Source organism: Camelus ferus, chromosome 35 (assembly GCF_009834535.1).
Source record: "Camelus ferus isolate YT-003-E chromosome 35, BCGSAC_Cfer_1.0, whole genome shotgun sequence".
Classification (NCBI taxonomy): domain Eukaryota; kingdom Metazoa; phylum Chordata; class Mammalia; order Artiodactyla; family Camelidae; genus Camelus; species Camelus ferus.
This window is the reverse complement of record NC_045730.1, coordinates 244,736-272,046: the sequence shown is the minus strand read 5'-3', so window position 1 is coordinate 272,046 and position 27,311 is coordinate 244,736. Positions and strand designations below refer to the sequence as shown.

The 27,311-nt window shown below is 46.5% G+C and overlaps 1 protein-coding gene across 1 annotated transcript in view; it reads left to right on the top strand.

Annotated features, from left to right (window-relative positions):
* DIP2C (disco interacting protein 2 homolog C) overlaps positions 1-27,311 on the top strand; it is a 247,211-nt gene that overhangs the window by 146,035 nt on the left and 73,865 nt on the right. The window contains 6 exon segments of the mRNA XM_032474107.1: positions 5,429-5,638; positions 15,530-15,664; positions 18,042-18,161; positions 19,300-19,497; positions 21,460-21,551; positions 26,025-26,135. Of these exon segments, the coding sequence (XP_032329998.1) occupies positions 5,429-5,638; positions 15,530-15,664; positions 18,042-18,161; positions 19,300-19,497; positions 21,460-21,551; positions 26,025-26,135 (866 nt within the window).

Here is a 27,311-nt window from a genome sequence, read left to right as displayed (position 1 = left end):
CAGTCATTCCTGCAATGCAGTTTTAAAGCATTTCCACACCCCCCAAAAGTTTCCTTGCGCCCATTTGCAGTTAATTCTCATCCTCTCACCCAGCACTAGGGAGCATTTGATCTGATTTACACGCCTCTGTGAATATTCTAGACATTTTGTAAATGAATTCATAAAATAGGTCCTTCTGTATCTTCTTTAGCATGTTTTTGAGCATCCATTCTGTAGCATTGGTAGCTCCTTCCTTCTTCTTGTTGAATTCTAACAGATACACCACGTTTTGTTTATCCGTTCACTAGTTGGTGGATATTTAGCTTGTTTCCAGTTTTTGGCTATTATGAATAATGCTGCTGTTAACATTTATGTGCATATATTTGTGTATACATGTAATTTTATTTATCTTGGGCAGATTCCTAGGAGTGGAATTAATGAGTCTTATGGTAAGTTTATGTTTAACCTTTAAGAAACTGCCCAGTTGTTTCCATAATGACTGCACCATTTTATATTCCCACCAGCAACGCGTGAAGATTCCAGTGTGTCAGCGTCCTTGCCGATACCTGGTGTTGTCCTTACTTTTTTTAATAGCCATTCTAATGGATATGAAGTAGTATTTCATGTGGTTTTTATTTCCCTAATGACTTATGATAATTAGCATCTTTTCATCTGCTTATTAGCCATTTGCATATATTCATTGGTGAAGTGTCTGTTCAAATTTTTGACCCATTTTTAAAACAAGTTGTCTGTTCTCTCACTGGTTAAGATTCTTTATGTAATCTGAATACAAGTGCTTTATCAGATACACAGATTGCAAACTGTGGTTTGTCTTTTCTTAATGTTGTCTGTGATAGACAAAATTAAGGCCCCCTCCAAAGATGTCCATGTCCTAATTCCTAGAACTTGTGAACGTATCACCCTACATTGTAAAAAGGATTTTGCAGATAAGATTAAGTGAAGGATCTTGAAATAGGGTGGTAATCCTGGATTAACCAGGTGGGCCCACTACAGTCAAAGAGGTCCTTATTCATACAGAGAAAGACAAGTACTATATGATTTTGCCTAATATGAAGAATCTTAAAAAAAAAAACAACTCATGGGAAAAGGGATCAGATTTGTGGTTACCAGAGGCAGGAGGTGGTGGGAGGGGGAATTGGAGGAAGGTAGGCAGAAGGTAAAGACTTCCAGGTGTAAGTACTAGGGGTGTGATGTGCAGTGTGGCACCTGTAGCTACTGGTGCTGTCTGGTGCATATGAAAGCTGTTAATAAAATCCAAGAGTTCTCACCATTTTATATGAGATGAGGGGTGCTAACTAAACTTACTGTGGTAATTATTTCATAATATACGTAAGTCAAGCTATTATGCTGTACACCTTAAACTCACAGTGGTGTAGGCCAAGTATATTTCAATAAAACTAGAGGGGAAAAAGGTCCTTAGAGAGGGAAGAATGTCAAAGTCCAAAAAAAAAAAGAAAAAGACAGTGAACCCAAGGTTGGAGCGATACACTAAGAACAGATGAAGGGCTGTGGGCCAGGGATGCAGGTGACGCAGGCAGCCTCGAGAAGGCAGTTCTCCGTAAAGCCTCCGGGAAGAATGTGTCCCTGCCGACACTTTGATCTTAGACTTCTGGCTTCTGGAACTGTGAGGTAATAAATACATGTGCTGTTGTAAGCCACCGAGTTTGTGCTGACTTGTTCTGTTACCCATAGGAAAATAATCGCATCTTTTGAAGCTTAAGGGTCTTTTATTTTGATGAAGTTCAGTTCATCAGTTATTTTACGGATTGTGCTAGGGGAAGTTTTAGACGTTTCATAGTTCTTTCAGTTAGGTCTCTCTGATCCATTTTGAGTTAATTTTTGTTTATGAGGGGAGGTAAGGGTCTGTGTTTTTTGTTTGCTTGGTTTGGTTTTCGGTACATGAACAGCCAGTTGCCCAGCAACGTTTGTTGAAAAGATAATCTTTTTCTCACTGAATTATCTTGGGACCTTGGTCAAAAATAAACTGACCACGACTGCAAATGTAGAACGTTATTTCTGGGTTCAGTTCTGTCCCATTGATACACATGCCTGTTTATGTCCTGGTATCACTATCTTGAGTACTGTAACTTTATGGTAAGTTTTAATTTCAGGTAGTGAAGTTCTCCGTCTTTCTCAAAATTATGTTGGCTCTTGTCGGTCCTTTGCATTTCCAAATAAATTTTAGAATAAGCTTCCAATTTCCTAAAACACAAAGTCTCCCGGGATTTCACCAGCTACTGTCTTTATATTTTTGCTTAGATATGTTGCTAAGTGTTTCATTCTTTCAGATACTGTTGGGGCTGGAATTGTTTTCTTATTTTTATTCCCTTATTGTTCAGTGCTGGTATCTGTACAGAGATATTCTGTTTCTTTGTTTGGTGGTCCTGTGAATTTAAGAAGTCGGATATATAACCATGCAGCTCTTTTCACCTGACGTAGTGACAGCTCATGCTAACTGGTTGGATGGCTGGGTTTTGACTTCTGGCCACTAGATCAAAATGTGCTTTTTCTCTGGGTGATGGGAATAATTTGCAATCTGTCCAGCCAGAAAAGGGGGTGTGTGTTTGAGGGTGCTGGCGTGTATCTGCTTTGATAAGTGACGCCCTGGTGTTCTCACTGTGTGTGCTTGTCCCACTGCAGAGGTTCATCTTGTCTCACCGTCCTTAAGTCTTCTCAGTGGAGGCAGCCCCCATTAAGAAACTTTCTTGGGAGCTCCACAGAACTTTTCATTACAGCCCACCTCTGTCTTCAAAGGTGACTGGAAAATTCGCTGGGCATGTTGATGACTCTGGCAATGTAAAGGTAGTTCTGGAGACTGAGGAGTCCAAGATCAAGGTGTTGGCATTCGGTGTCTGGTGAGAGCTCTCTTCCTCATGGTTGGCCATATTCTCGCTGAGTCTTTACATGGCAGAAGGGCTAGCTCATCTAGTAATTCAGTAATTTTTCAGTGTGTTCCATCTGTGAATAAAGATGGTTTTACCGCTTCCTTTCCAATCCGGATGCTTTTAATTTTTTCTTTCCTCTGTATTTTTCTGGCCAGAACCTGCTGGATAACGTTGAACAGAAGTAGCAAGAGGGGGCTTCTTGCCTTGTTCTTATCTGAGGGGAAACGTGTATAGTCATTTACCTTTATGTGCAGTGTCAGCTGCGGGTCCTCACGACGCCCTTCACGGGGCTGACGACGTTCCCTCCTGTTCCTGCCTTGTTAAGAGGCTTTATCACGAGTGGGTGTTAGGTTTTAGGAAATACTCTTTCTGTGACTTAAGCGTAACTTACCGTTTTCCTCTCTTTATTCTACTAACATGGTATATGGCATTAATTCACTTTTGAATGTCAAATCAACGTTAATTCACGCTCATATGTATAATCCTGGTCACCACTTGGTCACGGTGTCCTGTACATTTTATATGTTGCTCAGTTCTGTTTGGTAGTATTTTTGAGAATTTTTGTGTCTGTATCATGAGTGATACTGTTCCGTAGTTTTCTTATGAAAAGAAGGGGTGATGAAGGAAAGACTGATTTGTAAGGGAGTGTGAGGAAACTTTGGGGGGGTGGTGATGTGAAGTGTGGATACGTGGTTATGTACATTTCTCAAGAGTCTTAAATCTGAGGAGTTGAATAGATATTTTTCGAAAGAAGATTCACAAGTGACCAGTGATCACATGAAGAAATACATAAGATCACTGATCACTAGGGAAATGCAGATCAGCACTGCAGTGAGATACAGCTGCACACCCACGAGGACGGTGATGATCAAAACACCAGAAAATTACAAGCGTTGGTAAGTACGTAAAGCAACTGGAACCCTTGTGCACTGTTGGCAGAAATGAGAGATGGTGCAGCCTCTGTGGAAACAATATGTCAGTTCTTCAAAAAATTAAAAATAAATTTACCATATGATCCAGTAATTCCACTTCTGAGTACATACTCAAAAGAATTTAAAGGAGGATCTTGAAGAGATATTTATATACCTATGTTCACAGCAGCATTATTCACAACAGCTAAAACATGGAAACAACCCAAGTGTCCACGGCAGATGAATGAATGTCAGAACGTGGTCTGTACACACCGTGGAATATTATTCAGCCTTAAGGAGGAAGGAAGTTCTGACACATGCTACCAATGGATGAACCTGAGAACCTTATGCCAAGTGAAATAAGCCAGTCACAGAAAGACAAATAGTGTGGGATTCCACTTGCATGAGGTGCTTAGAGTCGTCAACGTTGCATAGTAAGTAGAAGGTTGCTTGTCATGGGAGGGGGAGGAGGCACTGGAAAGTCACTGTTTAATTGTTAAATGTTTCAGTTTTGCAAGATGAAATGAGTTAACATGGATGGATGGTGGTGAAATGAGTTATGGGGAGGTTGTACAGCAGTGTGAATGTATTTAATACCGATGAACTGTATACTTAAAAATGGTAAAAATTTATGTTATATGTATTTTACCACTATTGTTTAAAAAATTGAAAAAAGTCTTAGGTTGAATACAAAAAGTATACATTTTCTTCTTATGTAAAATATAATTCTAAGTTATTGTAAAAGGCAGGGCAAGGGGAGAGAATTGGTTACTCTCCTAATATTGTTGTTGCCCCTCTAACAGATTTCTCACAAATAAACTTTAAAAAGTTCTGGGCGGCATAGGCCACATCACTGTGATAACAAAATACTGGTTTAAGTATCCTTTACAAACATTGTTGTGTTAAAGAAAAAGTTGTGTGTCTTGATTTAAGACAAATTACCATTTCTCTTATTCTCATTAAGTGTTCTAGACCGACTCCCATCGGTTCTTCCTCCTGGCATCTCACTTAACTCACCTATATGTAGGGTCCTGAGTGTTATTCTTACACTGAAGTTTAAAAAACAAGTACACCAGTAATTTAGTCTCCAAAACCTTCTAGGTGAAAAGTTATCAAATGAATACTACTTCCATTAATTTTAATGAAAAAAGTGACATATTTTTTCTCAATCCAAAATATACAGTTTTCATAGATAGCAAAATCAAATAAATAATGAAAAATTTGTGTAAGAAATGAAAGTAAAAATGAATGCATTGAGTTTGATCACAGAGTGTAATCTGTGTAATGGAATGAGTTACTGTCCTTCCCAAAGGACGAGGCAAAGACTTTAAGGTGCACAGAAAACATTTGGTTTCTCCCCAAACTCTTGAGTGGAGAAAATTGGTGAGTATGTCTTTGTCCAAGAATGTAAAAACTTTTTATAGAATATTTAAGACGTTTTGGATGAAGACTTGAGTATACTAAAAAAATCTTTTGTCGTCTGAAAAGCAGTGTAAGTTTTCAGGTGTGTTCGGAGCAGAAGCTGTTGACCAGTTGGAGTGTGAGGTGGGCCTGCGTTTGGGCGTTTGGAGAGGGCCCGGCCCGGGCATGCTTCTCTCCGCGACGCACAGCAGATCACTTCTCCTTCGACAGACACCTCCTCCGGCTCGGAAGACGAAGGCTCGGTGCAGGGTGACTCCCAGGGCACCCCCACCTCCAGCCAGGGCAGCATCAACATGGAGCACTGGATCAGCCAGGCCATCCACGGCTCCACCACCTCCACCACCTCGTCGTCCTCCACCCAGAGCGGGGGCAGCGGCGCCGCCCACAGGCTGGCTGACGTCATGGCCCAGACGCACATAGGTGAGTGCCCTGTGGGGCTCCTGTCCGCAGTCTTCTCATCCTTTTAGGTCTGGGCGCTACAGGGCAGCTGGGCCCTTTCTCTGGGATTTCCCTGTCTGTGCATCATGGCCGTGGAATCGCCCAAAGGCAGCTCAGCCCCGCTCACTCTCCTGGGCTGCTTTGCTGCGCTGGGTTTTCTGTTGTGTGAAACCCTTGGTTTCACCACTTTTTGGGCCCAGACGTCTGCTACCGCTGTAATTTCAGGAGTTTTCTGCTAGTAGAAGAATGCATTCTTGTTCACTAGGGAAGCTTGCAGCCGTATCTGGTTGCATGTTTTCTTTGACTCACCTATGCTAAAATACGCTCTTAAATGAAAACTTAATTGTGCTGGTAAACAAGGCGGGGGGCTTCAGAGTGAGTCTGCCCTCACTGAGGAGGTCACTGAGGAAGGGGAAGCTTTCATTGCTGCTGCTTATGCGGTCTTCTGCTGTGGGTGTGGGGATTTCTGGGGCTGTTCTTGTTACTTTGTGTGTGATTTCCCTGATGAGCGAGATCCTCTGTATTGAAAAAGCAGCGTTGGGAAGCGTTGGCACCACGTTTGGAAATAGTGTGAAAGTGAGACTCAGTAAGAGTCGTTGGAGGACAGGCCTGTTGGATGGCAGTGGGCCTGCGAGACGGGGTGAGCACAGCCCAGGGTTCTCTGCCTCTGCCTGAGGCCTGCACCTCAGTGTGCCACGCCCATCAGGTATGCAGTCCACATCTGTTCTGACCCATTTCCTGCTGTGGATTAAGATTTTTAAATATTTCAATAATAAAAATAGCCATAAATTACTTGCTTTGAATGTGGTGCCAAGATGGTTCAGTATGTTCTCTATTCAAACGGCGTGGACTAGGGTCAGTGGTTGATAACTGAGTACAGGACAGGGGCACACTGTCCTCTCACATCTGAATTCATATCCGAAAAATCCACTGTAGAAAACGGGTAAGTGAAATGAATGTGTTAAATACTTCGTGAACGTCTCAGACTCACAGAGTACTTGCTTCTAGATTATTGGCTACTTGACAGTCAGGAATTCCAGACTGACTTCTTAGGACTTGGCCTCAACAGCACTCGCTCAGAATGAAGTTGAGGTTTTTCAGAATCATCAATGAGACCGGTTGTCCACCTGCAGGACACAGGCAGCCGGTCAGGAGAGCTGGGTCTGGTCCCTGCTCGCACGTTAACGGCTGTTGGCTTCTTCGGAAGTCACTTCTTTCTGCCTTAGTTTTCTGGTGGAAAGAGAAGGTGATTTTTTCCTTTGTACCTCTCCATTATGAGTAAAAAGAAGAAGATTCTTCACAATTTTTAAAGTACCACTCACATGCAAAGTGGTACTGTTAAATTTCAACTTAAAATGCTTTCGGTACCAGACACTGGTTAATGTGCACTGAGAACTTCTGCTTGAAATCACAGTAAGAATCTTGCTATGTACATAGTAAGAAAAACAGAAATGTGTGACCATTAAATGTTTTTAGATACTAAAATTTCTTCCTGTGTGTGTTTTGGAGACTGAGTCAGTTAACTTTTAAGGAAATATGAGAATCTTACCAAGAGAAACACATAATTTTAAGCAAATTACTCTCTGCCTTTGGATCTCCTTTTGTGAATTTACACGTGGAATACTGGAGGAAATTATAGCACAGAGAATTAAATTTATCCAGACCAAAAGGCTGCCTTGCTCGTGTGCGTTAAGTCTCAGAGTAACCTCAACATAGCTTCTGAGTGTGTGACAGTTCAGTAATTTCTAATCTGGCACTAAGATAAGTTCCTAGAATATCTGGAAATTTTCTGTAAATGTGAAAGAGAAATTTTGAAAGAAAGCAGTGGCAAAATAATAAAGGAAGAAAAGGAGAATTAAAATACTTTATTCCTGTGGCAAAGCAGAAGAAGTACAAAGTCAGAACTGGCAATAATGCAACCTTTGGTCGAGGTCATCGAGAGCGTTCACGTGAGGAACTCTGTGTCTGTGTGTGTGTTAAGGGGTTCAGGGCCAGTAAACCACCGCCTGTGGGTCTGGTCCCTCGAGGCGAGGTACTTGGGAAGAGTCTGTAGACACCTCTTCCCAGTGAGGAAGGAAGACGAGCGGGTAAAGACCACGAAGCGTCTGCCACCCGGGGCTGTTCTCTGCCGTTGCTGTGGGGTCTTCGTGACAACACGGCGGGGCATCTCCGCGCGTGACTCCAGCCAGGCTGGTTGCCGGACCACGCGGCCCCTGCCGGGTGGTCTTTCTGTCTCTGGCTCTGCGTGATGTTTTTCACACCGAAGACATTGACGACGATGGCTCAAGATGCTCCACCCTGAGATGCCGAGGCCTGAAACCGCGGATTTGTCTGCAAGACGGCGGCTCCCTGCAGCTCAGACAGGACTGCCCTCGCTCATCCAAGGCCCTTGCCCCACAGCGAGAACCAGAAAGTGTTCACTCAGAACCTCTGTGCATGGCACGTTCTTCAGACAATTTGAAAAGAAAGGATTAATACCTCTAAAATATTTTATCATTATCAAAAGTTGAGGAGCACAATTGAGAATAACCAGGAGAATTACAGCAATACTTTGAAACTTCAGGAGGCATATTTGTAGGAGGCACGAGAGTAAAATATTATAGGAATTAGTTAGCTACATAAAAGTGGAGAAGTTGAAGCAAAACTATTAATACATTTCAAGATTAAGAAAGAAGAACAAATCAGAATGGATAACCTACATTGAGGATCAAAGTGTGTATATTCAGAAAATTAAAGAGACTTCTGCGTGAGCTGTTCTTATTTTGTGGTTACAGATGTGTTGGTAAGGTCTCTGTCACCCTTTGTCACTGACACATCTGAGACGTCATAGGGTTTCATCTGCATGTGTTGGGGGTTTATTGTCATTAACCAGATATTCGTAGAAGTAACTGCCGTTCCCAGAATATTACAGAACTTATTGGCTTGAATGCTGCTTTTGGTGTGTGCTGTTTGCACAGCAGGGACATTCTCCTCAGGTCTCTTGCATCCGATCCTGCTGGGCTGGTGGATGTGCGCCCGTGCCTGACGCGTGATCGTCATGGAGCCTGGCAGTTGTGCCTGAGTCTGGAGTCCAGTTTTCTAGGGAATTTGTTCAGAGGACTTGAATAGCCACCACTGTGATAGATTACCCTAACTTATTTATGTGTAATCATCCAGAGTACCAGAGAATTCTTTTATAAACTCTCTTCCAGTACTTTTCACACATTTACAGTCTTAAAGGATTAAATACACATCGAGGATGGTGATATTATATCAGCAAGGCCTGCACACTTGGGGCTGGGGTCTCCATGCCACACCCTCTCCCCTCCCCTCCCAGCCGGGCATCCCTGCAGCTAGAGCTTCATAATTCTTAAGGCAGGGTGGGTCAATTTCTTCAGTGAAGGCCAGAGAATATTTTAGGCTTTGTAGCTCTGCTTTCTAGCCAAGAGCAGCTGTAGACAGTGAGCAGGGGGCTTGGCTGTGCACCGGCAGAACTGTATCAAAGCAGGTAGCAGGCCACCCCATGATCCACAGTTTGCCGTCTCATTTTCTAGAGAGTGTGAAGCCACACTACTGAGAAAGTAAGTGGGAAAAAGTGTATTTGACAACACGAGGTCGACTGGAGACTCGTCCATGAATTCCTGCGCGTTTCTTCGGGCTCCTTGGGTGATTTCAGTACTCGGAGGAGCCTGGCTTTCTCATCGGCCGGCGTGACTGGGAATGTCTGGTTAGGTCTCCGTCTGGCTTGGAACCCTGCCTCGTCTTGGTTGGTTGGTAGGACAGCCGAGGGCTGCACGGGTGCACTCAGCTGAAGCTGGATGAGCGCCCGTGGGTCTTTCCCGTCCGCTCTTCAGATGTCTCTGACCACCGATCCTTGTCTGACTCAGATGTTTCCGCGTCTCTCTCCATTCATGTTGTGCTGCTTTCTTCTCCAGAGAAGAAAGCTCCTTTTCCAGGGTTCATCTCTTCATCCTCATCCTGGGTCCCAGCTCCTCCTGCATCTGCTAGCTCACCTGTTTTCTCTTTTGTGTCTTCATTCCCCCATTGGTGAACCGGAGCTTTGGACCCCCTGCCTGCCCCACAGCCTGATCCCCCTGCCCCCGGGTCCTGCCCTCTCCTTCTGGTGGCTCCTGCCCCCACCGTCTCTGCTTGCTGGTCTCATCCACGCCCCCAGGTTTCAGGGCTGCCTGCTCTTTCATGGCTTCCAGGTCTGCCCTGTTTTCACCAGTCCACGCTTCAGACTGCTTCCTGCTCCCGCACATCAGCCCCCCATACCCTGAGGTCAGCTCATCTGATGAGGAGCCCTCAGCCATCCTTGGCTTTTGCTCCCACCTACCAGCCACGTCCCTGTTCTGGGCTTGTGGCTGCCATGTGTCTTGCAAGCCTTCTTCCCCTCCATCACTGCTCCTGGGTCCAGGCACGTCACCTCCCACCGGGACTGCTGCAGCCCCTTCCAGCCTCGTATCTGTCCGTTTCACGATGTCCTGTACCTTCTTGCTATTAGAGGACAGATCTGCTCCTCTTTTCCCAAAAACTGCTTCGGAATTTTTGCTGCTCAAAACTGATTTTGCTAATTGGGATTTCATACTTAGAATCAAAGTAATGATTTCTGCGCCCTCAAGTACCTTGACATCGGGCATGGTGTTTGTCCCGTGCTGCAGGAGACTTCGTTGGGCTGCAGCACCTTGGTGCACACAACAGAGAGACGCCTGTTCAGTCCTCCTTTTTCCCAGTGTTCAAGCGCACTTGACTCAGAAAGTAGCGACACAGTCCTTCACGCTTTATGCTGTGAGTTTCACAGATTCTTTCCTGGAACTCGGGAGAGGAAGGGGTCCCCACGCTGCAGGGTGTCAGGGCGCGGTGTCACTTGTGCCCTCGGCCATGGTGAGAAGTTCGCGGCATTCTTGTGCCTTCAGAAGGTGGAGGTGATGCCCAGGGCACCTGGCCAGTGAGCGGTCAGCAGGAAGCACACACAGACCTGCCCGATGGAGGACTCCTTCCTGCTTGAGACACTCCAGTTTCACTCCCTCCTTGGCGCCTTTGGTCCACCTTGGCCCTGCTTGTTAAAAACAGAGATCTTTTCAGACCAAAGGGCAGTTAGACTTTGCATAAGCAATAAAAACTTCAGCGTCCCTGTCACAGTCCGCTGAGTCTGGTCTGTGCAGGCCTGTGAAGATTAAAGCCCTTCGTCATGAACTGGAGTTTGTGGACATGAAAACCAGGATGCTGTTGTCTGCAGCTGGAGGTTCCTATTCTGATACTGGAACGTCCGGAGATCGTCTGATGGTCACCATCCACCTTTATGGGATTTTTGTGGCATAAATGTGGGAGGGAGGCAGTTCCAGGTCTGAGACCCGTGTAATCCTGCTCAAGTCAACCTCTCAGAGCTTCGGCCGGAGAGATGTTTGAACGTAGAGCCAGCCGGCCCGCGCAACCATCTCCAGGTTTGGTCTGCACACGGTTGCCGGCAAACCTGAAGAGCAGCTGTGCGTCGCCATTAGCAGCGCTGCGCACTCCCACTCCCACTTTCACAGGTGACGGGCTGTGCGACTCTCTCCCTGAGTGATTACAAACACTTACAAGATAGACCCTCACTCCAGCATCGTCGCACGTCACTTCTGGGGGAGACTCCAGCAGCGCTTCCCTCTTGGAGCCATGAGGGGAGACGGTCCTGGTGACGCCGAGGCGGGAGGCCCAGCTCGTCTGGCGAGCCGCGCGTGGGAGGTGGGCTGGGCGGACCTGAGCGGTCTTGCTTTGTGAGGCTCCTCCCTCCCTCAGCGTTGTGTCACCTCCCCGTTTTCATTGAGGAGCCCAGTTTGCCGCTGCTGCGTGGAGGGTGCAGCCCCATCGTCGAGGAAGCTCGGCGGGCGGGTGGTCTGAGGGCCTGTGTCAGTTTCTGCTCCGACAGTGGAGGTCGGGTTGACTGGGAGCCTTGGGTGGGCCCTTGCTGGCGTGTGGAAGGCTGGGTTCCTGTGAGCACGTCCCTCCTCAGCCACCATCAGCCCACCATGAGCACATTGCTTTCTTCACGTGAAAACCAGATTTCCTGTTTGCCTTCTCTCCATTTAAGTCATTTGGGGACTAATAATAACAGGCTGTGAAAAGTAGGGTCTCTGTGATCACTGACCCCGAGATTCCCCGTTGTACAGCTGGAATTAAAGAAAGCTGGAACAGCGCTGGAACAGAAGCATGTTACCTGTAGTCGTCAGGTGCTCTCTAACGTGTTCATTCTTTGAATTGCTCCTCCAGAGCTTGCTCGGCACACGCAACTCCAGCGCTTGCTGTGTGTTGTGCACCGCCAGCGTCTGCGTGAGACACAGCAGGCCTGGACTGAGCGGACGCCCCCAAGAGCAGGGGTCTAGGAAGGGTTAGTTCAGGGAAGCATAGGAATTTCCAAGGCAGAGTTGAGCAGGGAGACCAGCCAGTGTCCTGAAACGATCATGGCCGGAAACAGCTGTCAGCAAGGGGCAGATCGAAGATAAGAGTAACAGACCAAAACGCAGAGTGGGCGGGGTGCGGTGCATGAGTGGGACCCCTGGTACTGATGGCGCCAAGACCCTGTGCCTTTATTCCCGATTCTTAAGGATCCCATGTCAGCTGCTGGGAGCAAAAGCCATGCAGGGGTGGATGAGATGGGACCCACCCACGTGGGAGCAGATGCAAAGGTGTCACCAGTAGCTCAGGGGCGGTCACAGTGGAGGTGACACTTGACAGGTGGCCGGAAGGACGCTGCCCTTCTTTTGTTGATTTTAAAAGCACTGGGAAATTGATCTAAGGGACAGTGGGTCCCCTGGCTCAGAAGGTATCTTCAGAATGTTCCTGGTGCGTGTGGGCCTGGCTGGCCTCGGCCCTGGGACTGGTGAGCACTTAGACCTTGAACCTGCACCGCCAGCCCCACCCCACTTTTTCCTTACCCATCAACAGGTGTTTCTTGAACATCTGCTACATGCAGATGTCCTTTAAATACTCCCACAGACAGGTAACTGAGTTAAATGCTTGGAGTGAGACGGGGCACCGTGTACCGGTGCCGTGGGACTTCCGACAGAGGCCAGCTAGCTGCTGGGTTTGTAGTCCTGTAGTGACAACATACACAGGGAGTCTGAGGGGCGGGCTGGCATATAAATAAGCTGGGAGAGCACTTTGAAGTCACCCAGCCGTCACTGTTCCTATTTGTTAATTACCAGATATGTTGGAATTACTATTCTTCCCAACTTCAGAGTAGAAACACCGCAGTACTTCTGCCACCCAACACAGACTCGCCGTCGACGTGGCTCCAGCGCAGCACAAATACAAGTAAATCTGAGTGGAACAGAAGAGACGCTGCGAGCGGGTGTGTTAGCTGCCCTGGTTTTGTGTGACTGATCTGACGTTTTGCTTGTCATGCGTTGGCATTATTATGTTTTCATTTGAAATATGAGCCCCCAGTGAGTTGCTGCTCAGCCCTGGAGACTTAGATTATTTTGAAACACGCAGCAAAATGTTAGGTGAAAGCACTGGTAGGGTGATGAAGTGGATGGATTCAGCGCCTGAAACTGGATTAGAGAGGTGATTTGCGAGGTCCTCTTCTCTCCCTCTTGCTCTTCCCTCAGTGGTCTGATAGAGTCCCAGCCTCGCCCTCCTCCCTCCGACAGGTGCTCTTTTTCTGGGTTAAGAGCTAAGAAATTGCCCCTAAGGGTATGTGTCAGTTCGCTCAGGCTGCCTTAACAAAGCACCTTAAACACAGCTTACACAACACACATTTATTGGCTCACAGTTCTGGAGGCCGGAAGTCTGAGAGCACGGTGTCGGCCATTTCTTCTGTGGCCTCTCTCCTGGGCGTGTAGATGGCCGTCTCCTCTGTGCGTGTCTGTGTCCTCATTTCTTCTAAGGACACCAGCAGGTAGAAGTAGGGCCCGTCCTAATGACCTCGCTTTACCTTAATTGCCTTAATCTTTAAAGACCCCATCTCCAAACACAGTCACCTTCTGAGAGCCTGGGGCTAGGACTGCAACATGTGAATTGTGAGGGGACACAGTTCTCTCCATAGCAGGCTGGACACTGTTGGAAAAGGAGATGTGAGGTGGGGACCTTGACTCCCCACTGATGGGCCGTGTTTGGGTTGTTATCTTTACAGAGATCTGCAGTTCAGACCTGGAAAGATAGCTTCTCGTGTGGAGAGCGGCCCAGGCCTGTATTCTCTCCTCGCACATCTTTGTGCCTAGTGACAGCAATGCCAGTGTCTGTTTATCTGCGTAATTGCCACTTTCCCATCATCACCTCCTTTCACAGGACAGGGAACTGCCCCCGGTGATGAGCTCTGAGCGTTGGGTCTGAGGACCAACTGGCCCCCTCAGCACTGACGGCCGCAGCCTGTGCACATTTTCACACACCTGCTGATCAGGGTGCCTGGCGTCAGGGGACTCCCGAGTCCAAGCACCCGGGATGCGCTGGTCACGCTGGGTTGCTGTGTTTGAAACTTGCCTGGGATCACCGACTGCTCTTCTGCGGCCTCACGTCTCCTTCGTGTGGGCCCCTCAGCACACGCGGGCTCACTGCCACGGAAGGCAGTCTTGTCTCCTGGCAGATTCCGTACTTGCCAGCCCGCCTACTTGTTAAAATTATTTTCAGCCTAAACTTAGTACCCATGGGCCTTCTCCAGGTCGTTTCCAGACATTTGCACAATGACTAAAATTTGAGTCCCTGACGTGCGGGTTCCCAGCAGAGTCAGCAGGGCGACCCTCTGGCTTCTTGTTCAGCACAGCCCATAAACGTGTCCTTTACACGAGGTCCCTGTGTTCCCTCCTCTTGTCCTTTTCCTTGATGACAGCTTAGAACAGCCATCGTGTGGAGTGCTGAGGGGGCCAGCGTTCAGAGGAAAAAGGCCTCCAGTGCCTGCTCCCCTTTCAGCACAAGGTAATGTGCTTCTGTCGCGTGGAACTGTGGGATCTCGACAGCTTGCTGTCTAGCAAGGATTAACAAGCCAAAACTAGCAGTGTACTACCTGTTATTAGAGCTTAGTACATAGAAAGTGCCATCGGTAGTCTCACTTGACATACTTTCCTTAGTGCCTTATTTAATACACACAGAAGCGTGCTCTTCCTGTTTAACCGTTTAAGTGCTTAACTTTATCGTCAAGGAGTGTTGTGGGGAAGGACTGCTGCGCGTCTCATTGTGCAGAGCGCGGCACCCACACCCACTGGGTGTAAGCAGGTGTTTTGGGGACGACTGGACAGTTAAGTGTTATTCGTGCTGAAACAGGTGATAGACTAGTTCTATTCCTGCGTGTTCAGCTTCCATTAAGAAATGCTCCAACTTTACATATGTTAACTCATTTTATCTACCTTACAAGAAAGTAGTCACTATTGTTCCCATTTGATGGATGAAGAGATTGAGGCAGAGAGCGGTCAAGACACTTCCCAAGATCTTAACAATTTTGCAGAACTGGGATTCAAACCCCAGGCTCTCTGCCTCTAAAGCTTGAGCTCCTGACTGCCTCTGTGACAGACAAGGTTACTCTTTGGTGAACAAACACGTAACTTGCAATATCTCTTTTTCCACTGGCCGCTTGAAGACATTGTTTTAATTATGCTGCAGTGATTCATTGTTACGACTTCTGTTATGATACTATGTCTGAAGCTTTACTTAACTTTGTTCCGTGTTGAGTAGTAGAAGTTATTATAAAGACCCTCTTTTTGAATTTACTTTGTACTTTACTAAAGTGCAGTCAGTTTACAGCGTTGTGTCAGTCTCTGGCGTGCAGCGCCTTGGTGCCATGCTGAGACTTCTGTGGTCGTCTGTGATTCACAATCTTGGCTTCTTAGGATGTGGCAGTTTTGAAACCTCTGTTGCTTGCTTATAGCCTTCAGAGTAACTCTGTCATGATAATCAGAAAACGGACTGTTTGCTTTTTCACAGAAAATCACTCTGCGCCCCCTGACGTAACCACTTACACCTCAGAACACGCGGTACCAGTAGAAAGGCCGCAGGGCTCCACGACATCCAGGACAGCCCCGAAGTATGGCAACGCTGAGCTCATGGAGACCGGCGACGGTATGTCTTCCTACGAGTGCTCCCTCCACCATCGTGAGCACCGCCACAGTGCCTCTGGGGCACCGTTGGCTCATTAGCTCCTCAGGGTCCTTAGGAGCCTCCCTAGAAGGGGACACAGTCACAGGAAGTGCGGACTGTCTCCACATGGGCCAAGAGTTACTCCTTGTAGGAAAAGTGTCCACGTCATAGGACGTTAGTCATGAGAAGAAAAAGATTTTACAGGATTCTGCTGGGTTTTTTCCCTAATGAATGACTCATGTTGGTTCCACAGTTACGAAATTTGTGCAAATGTTAAGACTGTGAACAGTTACTTGGAAGGGCAAGATAGAGCTTAAATGCAACCGAAATAATCGACAGAGACAGGCAGTGATGCTTCAAACTTGGAAAGAAAGAGGGTCAAAGTCTCAGTGGTTTGATAAATACACCCATTAGGGTTCTCTGTTATTCCTCAAAACTTTGCTCTTAATATGTCTGCTGTGACTACAGTGGCTGTTTCTATTACCCAACCTAAAGTAATGGACTTGAACTTGAACCTCATGCTTTATTATGCTTTCCTTAATCTCCCAGGGTCATGAAGCTTAGACTAGAACCCGATGACATAAAATGTTGTTTTCTTGGAAGACGACCGAAATAGCCTAGCGTGCCATCCATGCCACTGTGATGCAGAGGTGATGAGGCCTGGACCAGCCTCTCAGGCAGACGCCGCTGCATGTGGGCAGAGCGCAGAGGTGCCTGTCCTGGGTTCTCCATCAGTACATTTGAAGTCCCTCCAGTTTCCATATGATTGGTTTCCCTGAAATGCTCTCAGTTTCAGCGTTTGATTTAGTTCTGTATTAAATTCATTGTTTGCTGAGCTGGTCATTACTGTTGTCATCACCGTTTAGTAACTTTGTTATCTTTGAAGTTCATCATCTTCACCTGCTCGCCCAGGTAAATTCGCATGTTGTCCAGTCCAGTGGTGCGATGGCCTCGTATCGGAACCACGTGGGGAACTTGTTAGATTCTGGGCCACACCTCAGACCTAACGTGTCAGAAACCCTGGGCTGGGTCCTGCGATGATTCGTTTCTGTCTAAACTGAGCTGGAGGACCGGTGGCCCTGTGAAATGATCTCTGAGTCATCTGAACCAAATTGAGTGAGACTGTTTAATGGGGAAATAATGTGTTCAGATATTAAGAATTCTGGGTTGTCTATTTTTATATATTTTTAAGACTAAAATATTTAATGTCTCAATTCTGAAAGTGCCCATAGGGTATTTTGAGACTACCCAATAAAATGGTTTTTATTTGATAGAAAAATTTCCTTGAATCCTGTTGCATTCATTCCAAAAGCTGAGTCCTGCTTCTGTGACACTGTGCCTTGCAGAAAAGGGCTCCACCTGGGTCACTGCAGAAGAGACCCCGTGGGTCGTGGCTCTGCAGGCTGTGAGCTGCAAGGTTTCCAAACCCAAAGTCACCAGGTGTAGGGTACCTAGCGCCTTTCAGCAGGAGTGAGATTTGCCCACGTAGGGTGCATTTGATCCAGTGAGGGATTCAGCATCTTGATGCTCCTTTTGTTCACTCATTTGAGATACTCATTTGAAAATTTTAAACTTCATGCCTTTCTCAGTGATCATTTCACTTATTCATTTTTCTAAACAATGTCACATTTATTGTTGTAAGAAGTGTATTGTTATAAAATGGGGTTTATTTTTCTTAGAACACGTGGATAAATATGTGTTAGTTCTGTGTTATTACAGATATTATACTTAGGGACTTTTAACTGCTGTGCTTCTAGAATGCATTGCCTAAATGTTCACTGTGAAGAATGTGGCTGAGAGACACATGGGGGATCTGACCCGGCCATCACCTGCAGGAGGACAGGGCCTCCTGGTGGCACTTGGGGACCCCAGTCGCCTTGCTTTCATCAGGAAGTGCGGGGGCGGCAGCTAGGGGCTGAGCACAGGTGGTCTCAGGAGAGACTGGGATTTGGGGAGGGTCTTGCTGCTCTATCAGCTCTCTGATCCCTGTAGACAGAGGGAAACCCAAGACACTATGAATGCAGAGATGTAAGATCCTGTTTTAGAACAGAGGTAACCCGGAGCCCAGTCTGCGATCTGGGGCTCTTCCCAGTGTCACCAGAGGAGGACAACTGACAGGGTGTGAAAGAGAATCATTTCTGCTACTCTTCTGCCCTCTCTCGAGGCTTCCCAGCAAGGTCACGCACTGGGCCTGCCCGCCTGCGGGATGCTCGGAGTGCTCTCTCAGAGCAGCCGTCGTCTTAGGTGACGCTGAGATGGGGCGAGCGTGCAGGTGTGACGGCTGGTACTACTGTGACTGTTCATTCACGCTGGGATGTGCTGGCAGTCAGACCATCTGCCCCATGGTTCTGTTTTTCAGGAGTGCCAGTAAGTAGCCGGGTATCAGCAAAAATCCAACAGCTTGTCAATACCCTCAAAAGACCCAAACGACCACCATTACGGGAATTCTTCGTTGATGACTTTGAAGAACTGCTCGAAGGTGAGAGAGCTCGGTCCTACCCTCTTTGCCCAGCGTTTCTGTGACCCCGTTTTTACTTCTTAAGAACAATAATCATGGTGTTCGCTAGAAGAAGAAATACTATCTAGAGATTGTAGGTACTGTTCCCCAAGGCCCTTTGTCCCCCCTTGTCCTGTGCTCAGTCCCCGCACAGTTGGGTATTTTCCCAAATGGACCATTGGTGTGTCACCCTCAGCAGAATGTGATTTTGTCCCATGAGCCAGGCCTCTTTGTAAGGATGCCACGATGTTATAGGAACGCAAGTAAATCATGAAACCTTAGCTCACAGCGGCACCTTCTCTCTGACAAGCTTAAGAGGGATGTGAGGTGAGCTGGCAGCCTTTCTGACTCTCTTTACAGATTCAGAAACTAGTGTCTCAACCCCTGAACACTCATGAGCCTTTTAACACAAACAACTTAAAGTTGAATCAAAGTACTGCTTATCGTGTCAAACCCAAAGTCTTTACTTTCTTGTTCTTTATACCACAAGTAAGTAAGACATAGTTGATTTTCTAGCCAGCCAGGAAAACTTTCAGTCATGAATCATGAGAGAAACCTTCCCCAGAAGTCAGAAGAGTAATCTCAGATTCTCACCTATCTAAAGAGTGGGACAAATTGTTTTTTATTGAAGGCATTTATTTTCATTTTATTGAAGAAAATATGCACTGTGCCAGTTATTCATAGTAGTTACAGCAAATTTATTTATATCTCAGTATTTAAGGGCAAAATAAAATTCAGTGAGTTTTGAGCCTTTTGGAATCTAAAATTACTATGTTGATAATTGATGTATTAAATGTGGCTATTGCAGTCCTAGACTCCAGGCATGTTAAAATGCATAGCTTTACTTGTCAATTTATAAGTGCACTCGGGTCTCCCTAAGTTCCCCATCCAGACATTGCCTTGGAAATTATAAGAACTAATTGCTTTTGTTACATCCATGAGGCTTGTATGTAGGTCATAGCTGTAATCCAGGAAAGCACATGTGCATGTTTTCTGCCCACTAATAAATTTTTTATACCTTAAGTATAAGTCTCCTAGCTTCTTTAAAAAGGATAAAAAAGTGATTGTGCTAATACGGATGTATTTTTCTTGAAAAACTTTTGTGTTCAAATGTATTTAGTTCAACAGCCAGATCCAAACCAGCCAAAGCCGGAGGGAGCCCAGATGTTGGCGATGCGTGGGGAGCAGCTGGGTGTGGTTACAAACTGGCCCCCATCCTTAGAAGCTGCGTTACAGCGGTGGGGGACCATCTCTCCGAAGGCCCCATGCTTGACCACAATGGACACGAACGGGAAGCCCCTGTACATCCTCACTTACGGTAATCCTGGTGGTCCTCCGCCTCGTATCTCCTTCCTGTGGGGTCAACCACCTCCTGTCTCCTTCCTGTGCGTCACCTGCCTCACGTCTCCTTCCTGTGGGGTCACCCGCCTCAGGTCTCCTTCCTGTGGGGTCGCCCGCCTCACGTCTCCTTCCTGTGGGGTCACCTGCCTCAGGTCTCTTTCCTGTGGGGTCACCCGCCTCAGGTCTCCTTCCTGTGGGGTTGCCCGCCTCACGTCTCCTTCCTGTGGGGTCACCCACCTCCTGTCTCCTTCCTGTGGGGTCACCTGCCTCAGGTCTCTTTCCTGTGGGGTCACCCGCCTCACGTCTCCTTCCTGTGGGGTCGCCCGCCTCACGTCTCCTTCCTGTGGGGTCGCCCGCCTCACGTCTCCTTCCTGTGGGGTCGCCCGCCTCACGTCTCCTTCCTGTGGGGTCACCTGCCTCAGGTCTCTTTCCTGTGGGGTCACCCACCTCCTGTCTCCTTCCTGTGGGGTCACCTGCCTCAGGTCTCTTTCCTGTGGGGTCACCCACCTCCTGTCTCCTTCCTGTGGGGTCACCTGCCTCAGGTCTCCTTCCTGTGGGTCACCGCCTCAGGTCTCCTTCCTGGGGAGTCATCCGCCTTGTGTCTCCTTGGGCCTGCACACAACTGCCACTTTCATATTTGCTCTGCCCTGTGTTTCCAGGAAGGAAATAAATGGAATCTGAAAGGAAATATTTTTGGGAAATTGTTCGGTTTGCATGAAAAGCTATTTATTAAATGTTTTTGAATAAAATCCAGAGAGTGATACAAAAAATTAGATTGTAACTCTGGTAAGATGTTGGATTTTACCTCTTGGACGGTATTGTGATAGTCTTAACATTAAATGCTTTCAAGAAAGGTCGGTAGTTAAAATATATCAGAACTCATTGACCTACATCACTCAGAAAAAAATCTGTTCCAAAGTGCTTTTTCAGAAAGCAAGAGAAATAAGCTTTCCTTTAATTCTTTATTCAGTACTATTAATGTAGTCTGTAAACTTTTGGAAATAGTTAACTGTACCAAGAGAGATTCCTTATTCTTTGCTCTGTGGATAAGGGGCCATCGAAAAAGCAGATTGGCAGGTCATTTTCACACTCCCTGCTGCAGTTTTGCAAGGAAACCAGCTTCATAACTAAAAGACCAAAATGGCCCCAATTGTATCTGCATGTATGAGGTGAGATTACCGATTTCTAACTTTCAGTTTTGTTTTTTTTTTGACAATAATACTCTTCTAACTGCAGATAGGAAAGAATTCGATTTCTCCATTATCAGTGGAAGTCAAGAGCCCGGCGTTACGTTAAAATATGTAGTCCTGCCTTTTGGTGGGTGTGGGTCCAGGAGGCACGTGGACAGAAATGGGACCCTAAGCATCTCATGGACAGAAATGGGAAACTCAAAATTTTTACCATAATCTTTATCTAAATTTAAGGATTCCACTAAAAAAAATCCTAGAACTCTGAAGTTAGGAAAAGTTGAAGTTGAGAAAGTCAGGGCTTGGGGAGCACAAGGGACCGAGCCTGTCCTAAGTGCCCTTCGCGTTCACTGCAGTCATGCAGGGCAGGACCCGTCAGCAGAGGAGTACGTGTTGTTGTGCACAACGTGCAGTGGTAGTGACTCACTGTTGCCGTGGTCCCTGCCCGACTGAACTCCCGAGAAACCCCCCACTGCGTCTGTGATGGCAGCGAATGTTTCTGTGGTTTGCTGTACCTTCTTAGCCCCCTAGGAGTCTCTGTGTTTAGGACCTTATTCCAGTGTTCAGGCTTCTCAGATTTTATGAGTCAAAATTTCTGGCTTTGCTTCCCATCTTGATTCCAGGGACTCAGAATAACTTGAAGACTTAAAATGAAAAAATATAATACTCTCTAATAGGCTAATGTGCACACAGGTACATAACAGAGAGTGCATATGTCCAATTAGTCGTGTCTTTATCATTTGTATTGACAGGCAAACTGTGGACAAGAAGCATGAAGGTTGCTTACAACATTCTGCACAAATTAGGTACAAAACAAGAACCTATGGTGCGACCTGGAGATAGGGTAAGTGCAGTTTAAATTATCGTGTCTACAAGATACACGGCCTTATGTGGAGAAGACACCTACTGTTTTAAAGTTGCAGAGTTCAGTGTCTTCTAATACTCACACTACTAAATCAGGCTTTCTTGACATTTACTATGAACCAGGAGCAGTTATGCAGTGTGACGTTTAATCTTCACAGTGACTCAGTGAGCTTAACTGTAGTATTTCTCACATTTTATCCATGAGGACCCTAGAACTAGAGAGTTTAGGAATCGTATCAGATAGAGGTACATACCTAGTAAGTGGTGTGGCCAGCGCTCGCAGCCATTTCTGTATGAACCCAAAGCCTGTGTTCCTAACCCCAGAGGTACATGGTCTCCTAGTTGGAAATGTGCTGCGCTGTCTCGCTGAACAGGCAGGGCAATGCGTTTAGAACTTCTTAGTGTTAGTGAAACTGATAGCTCGGGTAGCTCTGCTGATACTTCCCTTTCCCATTTGGCTAAATTTCTTGATACAGGCCACTGTCTTTCACTGAAAAGCAGAATTTTTTTCTCATTGTAATCTGCTAAGTTACTGAGAACAGATACTAGTATTTCTTTTTTAATGTTACACCCCAGAGCAATTAATAATCTTGCAAGCTTTATACCTGATTTAGATGTGATCTGGGTGTAGGACCCAGTTTTATTGCCTTAATTGTAGTGATTTTTTTCCCCCATATGTTGCTGTGTACCTTAGATTCCCCAAGACTGGGTTATCCTGCCTGCCCCCGAAGGACTCCAAATGAATTTCATAAAAATGTCTTTGTAGTGCACCATAAACCAACAAGAGCACAAGCTGCGATTTACTTAAGAAATGTTGTAAAGACATGGGCCCATTATGGGGAATTTTTAATAAGATAACTGCAGCCCCAGGGTTCTGTGGTGGGCTATAGTTCTTTCTGATTTTTTCATGAACAAGTTTGACCTCTGGCTTTTAAGTCAATTGTCGGTCTCACACTTCCTCATTATGCAACTTACTATAAAGTCACAGTAATCATAACAGTGTGGTATTTATACAAAGACAGACCTAGACCAAAGGAGTAGAGAGCCCAGAAATAAATCTACACGTGGCTTTCAGGAAGGATGCTAAGACATTAATATGGGAGAAAAGGATAGTCTGCTCAACAGATGGTGCTGGGAAAATTGGATTTCCACAAGCAGAAGAACAAAATTGAATCTTTATACCATATATAAAAAAATTAACTCAAAATGGATCAAAGACCTAAACTCCTAGAATAAAATATAGGGGAAAAGTTTCTTAACATTGGATTTGGCATTGATTTCTTGGATATGACTACCAAAAGGACAGGGAACAAACAAAATTGATAAATTGGACTTAAATCAAAATTAAAACCTTTTTTTGCACCACAGACCACTGTTGAGAATGAAAAGGCAACATACAGAATGGGAGAAAATGTTTGCAAATTATATATGTAATAAAGGATTAGTATCCAGAATATATAAAGAACTTCCACAACTCAACAAGAACCAAAAAGAAAAAAAACATTTAAAAAATGGGCAAAGGACTTGAATAGATCTTTTCACAGGGAAGATTGACAAATAGCTAAATAAGCCCATGAAAAGGTGCTCAACATCACTAATCATTAGGGAAATGTGTATCAAAACCACAGTGAGATAACACGTCATACCCACTAGGATGGCTACTATCAAAAAACAAACTAAGAAGTATTGGCAAGAATGTGAAGACATTGGAACCCTTGTGCATTGCTGGTAGGAATTACAGGTGTAGCCACAGTGGAAAACAGTGTGATGGTGTCTTAAAAAAGTAAACATTTGATCAAACAATTCTACTTCAATATCAGAAGAATTGAAAGCAGGGACTTGAACAGGTATGTCTGCAACAATGGCCATGCAGCACTGTTCACAAAAATCAAAATGTGGAAGCAACCAGCCCTCCATGGACAGATGAATGGACAAGCAGAACATGGTGTGTGGTGTGTTCATGTGGTGTGGCATTACTCAGCTTTAAAAAGAAAGGAGACTCTGACACTGGCTATAACGTGGGTGGACCCTGGGGACATGCTCAGTGAGATAAGCCAGTTACGAATAGGATGAATAGTAGGACTTTCAAGGAAGAATGAAAAGATGTATTTGTCTGTCTATGCATATGAACCACAACCAGTTATTTAAAAGATGATCTGAGTTTGCACTGGCCTCAGGTGCTCTCCCTTCAACTGGTGGCTGGAGACCTGACAGCTTTGCTTTTAAATCTGGATCTGATGAAGCCACAATATGCAATCAAATGTCTGTGAGGGGCCAGGGCACCACTGCTGCAGATCTTCCTTCCCTGAAGCAGACCAAAACAGAAGGCACTGAGAAAATGCAGAAGATGTTGCAGTTCCATCCAAAACTGATGGCCAACAGAGGACTAGTTAACTACTGACTTGTTAGCCCTCCCAGAACATCCATCCTGCAGGCAGGCGTCTTCATCAAGAGCCAGACAGTGCACGGGTCAATCTATTTCCAAGAGGAGATTCCACTTGGGCTCCTAGCCCAGTTCTGCTTAAAAGAAGGGCAACTTGAGGCAGGATTTAAAATTCCCACTGCTTGATCACTCAGGTTCATGCTAATAAAGCCACATCACTGAGCCTTGCAGAGTTGGGTTAAAACACAATGAAATGTTATATTTAAGTGAATAAAAGCAGAGTATAAAATTGTACATTACATGCTGTCAAGAATATGAAAGTAATGAATAGGGTCAAATACCTAAAGGCTTTTTCAGAATCGACACAGGGTTTCTCAAAATTCTGCAGTAGTGCTGAACGGCTTCTTGTTGGCCTCCCAGTTTCATTTCTCTCTCCTTTAGCTGATTTGAGTAAACGGGAGTGCCACGTCGAAAGACAATCTTCACGTGATCCCAGACTTAATTTTGTTTCCACCAACTATCTTGTTTTGGTAAGGCACCAACAGGGCCCAGTTTGAGACACAGTCACTCTGTCCTCAGCTGCCATCTGAGTCCTTTATGCAACCTGCATATTTAGATGTTGAGGTGATGAGGATGTCTTACCCAACTGTTCGTGACAAGGTTAATAACGTCTAGTTAGGGCATATTTAAAGAAAAAAATGGAGTAAATTCCTGAATAAAGTAATGTAAAAATGTTATGCATATGCTAAATCATGGGATTTATGTACTTAACGATCAACACGGAAGAGGAACGCTGATCCACAGCGGCACGTGGGAGGAGCCCGTGTGAGAGGAGCAGCAGGCCTGCAGAGCTTCGGGGGGAATCTGGAAGCAGGGCTGCTCTTACTTCCCGGAGGGTGCTTCTAAAGCTGGAGAGCTGGAGGGACTGCTCCGGCAGGAGCGTGGGGTGGCAGGATAGCAAGTGGACCTGAGTTACGGTAGCTCCGCTGCGGACACCAGTGTGAGTGCCACGTGACTTAAATTGGATAAAGTATTCGCCAAACAGTAGGTGACAACATAAAGGAAAAGCTTGACAAATTTACATATGACACTGGATGCACAAGGTGAAACAGAAAACATATCAAGAAGTCTTTGCATCAAATGTAAGAGTTAATACTATGAAATATATTTAAAATTCACCCAGATTTTAGGGGAAATGTCAAAGCACGAGCAAATACATAGGCCAAGGAAATGAGAAACAGTTCATACAAGGAAGAAGGAATTTAAACCATCTGATGGAAAATTGTTCTTCATTAAGATATTCTTAAGGACTTACAGACAACATTTAAAAAATCATACTATCCATTACTTGGTTATTTGGATGGTAATTTAAATGAACCTTTTAGAACTCCATGAGTACTCATTCTTCAGAGCTGAGCTGGAGAGGTGATGCCCGGCTGGAAGATGCAAGGGCAGGTGTTGACTGAAGCCTCCGCTGGTAGGGCAGGAAGCCAGGGTGCTGCGGACGCAGGCTGACAAGCCCCACCTGTCAGCGCCAAGAGGCTGAGCCGTGCCGGCGGTGGGGTTCACGGCTGCGTGCTGTATGCCAGGCGTGGCATGAGCTCTTACACACATTTTCTCGTTGGACCTTTACTGCAACACTAGGATGTAGGTTCTACCAGTATTCTCGCTTTTCAGGTAAGAAAACCAAGGCTTGGGGATCAGAGTAGAGTCAGCTACCAGCCCCCACATCAATAAGAAAGTGTGCGGCATTCTGTCATGATTGCCAAGGCTCTGTGGAAGTGCAAGGACACACACAGCGCCCAGTGGGAACAGCGAAAAACCAAGTGTGTGCAGCAGGGTAGTTTTATCTGTGAAAATATGTGTCATTCTGGAGGATCACCTGCAAACAGCAAGGGCGGTCGTGGCCTGATGTGTGTCAGAGATGACCCTGGGTGAGGTGTGTGCCTCCCACATAAGTCAGAGGAGGAGCATCTGCTACTTACTAAAACATGTATTTTATCAATGACCCTAATTTTTGTTCCAGTGGCACCGTGTCCGTGGTTAATCCCTCTTGCTTTGTCGCTCCAGGTGGCGCTGGTATTCCCCAACAACGACCCCGCAGCCTCCATGGTGGCTTTCTATGGCTGCCTGCTGGCCGAAGTTGTTCCCGTGCCCATCGAAGTGCCCCTCACGCGAAAGGTAAAGAACTGGATGTCCGCTCGGCTGTGCCGGAACATTCTGTCGTGGGGTCAGACACCTAGGGTGTCTCACTGGTTCTCAGCAGAGGGGCAGCACTGACACCATGGCGTAGCTCAGCTGCCAGGCGAGCAGAGGTGGGCCTGCCTTGCTGAGCTGAGTGATCCGCCAGTGAGCACGGGTTCCAGGATCTCGTTCCTCCATGTCACGCCACTGAAACCTGGGTAAACGAGGGATTTTTCACTTACTTTTATTTCAGGGGTGACGGTTGTTGCATTTGTTCAGGTGTTCAGACATCGTCAAGTCCCAGGCTCACCTGTGATTTGTCAGATCTTATTCTGTAACTAGAATAAATCACTAATCTTGCTGTTACAGTATAGGCAGTGTCAGGAACGAACTTTGTGCACATCCTGCACAACAGTGCGTGTGTCTTTGTCCTTGTGAATGGCATGCCTCCCACTGCCACTTTCCTGTAGAAAGTGGTTGGGGAACGGTTGCTGTATCAGTTTCCTGGGTACGAAATCTGCACATACCCTGCTTGGCCTCCTAGGGCGTATGCAAGTATCAGGCGGGGCTGTGGGTGGCCCCCGAAGCAGGGAGAGTGAGCCCTGCAGCCCTGGACCCCAGAGCCCCTCCAGTGCCCTGAGGGGTAAGCGCTGGTATCTGTGAGCTTTGCCTCCAGCACCTCACCTGCCTGGCGTCCTGGGGGCAGGCCCGGTGTGTCTCACCGGCGCTTCCTAGGCTTCTGAGACTTGCCTGCCAGCCGTCTCTGGCATCCCAGGCTGTGCCCTGCCAGCTGGCTCTGTCTCATTCTCCTCCCAGGTCCGCTCACACCTTCACTGTGTCACTCTGGACCTCAGGACCAAAAAACCCCTCTTGGAAGAAACGGCGGTTCCCCCCGGCCCCCTCTCCCTGACGTTGTGCTGGGACAGAGCGAGAGGCGCCAGGTTCTCAGGCCTCGGTCTGTGGCGTCAGAGACGACGTCCGTCCTTAGAAGTGGCGTCAGAGACGACGTCCGTCCTTAGGAATGGCGTCAGAGACGACGTCCGTCCTTAGAAGTGGCGTCAGAGACGACGTCCGTCCTTAGAAGTGGCGTCAGAGACTCAGAGACGACGTCCGTCCTTAGGAATGGCGTCAGAGACGACGTCCGTCCTTAGAAGTGGCGTCAGAGACGACGTC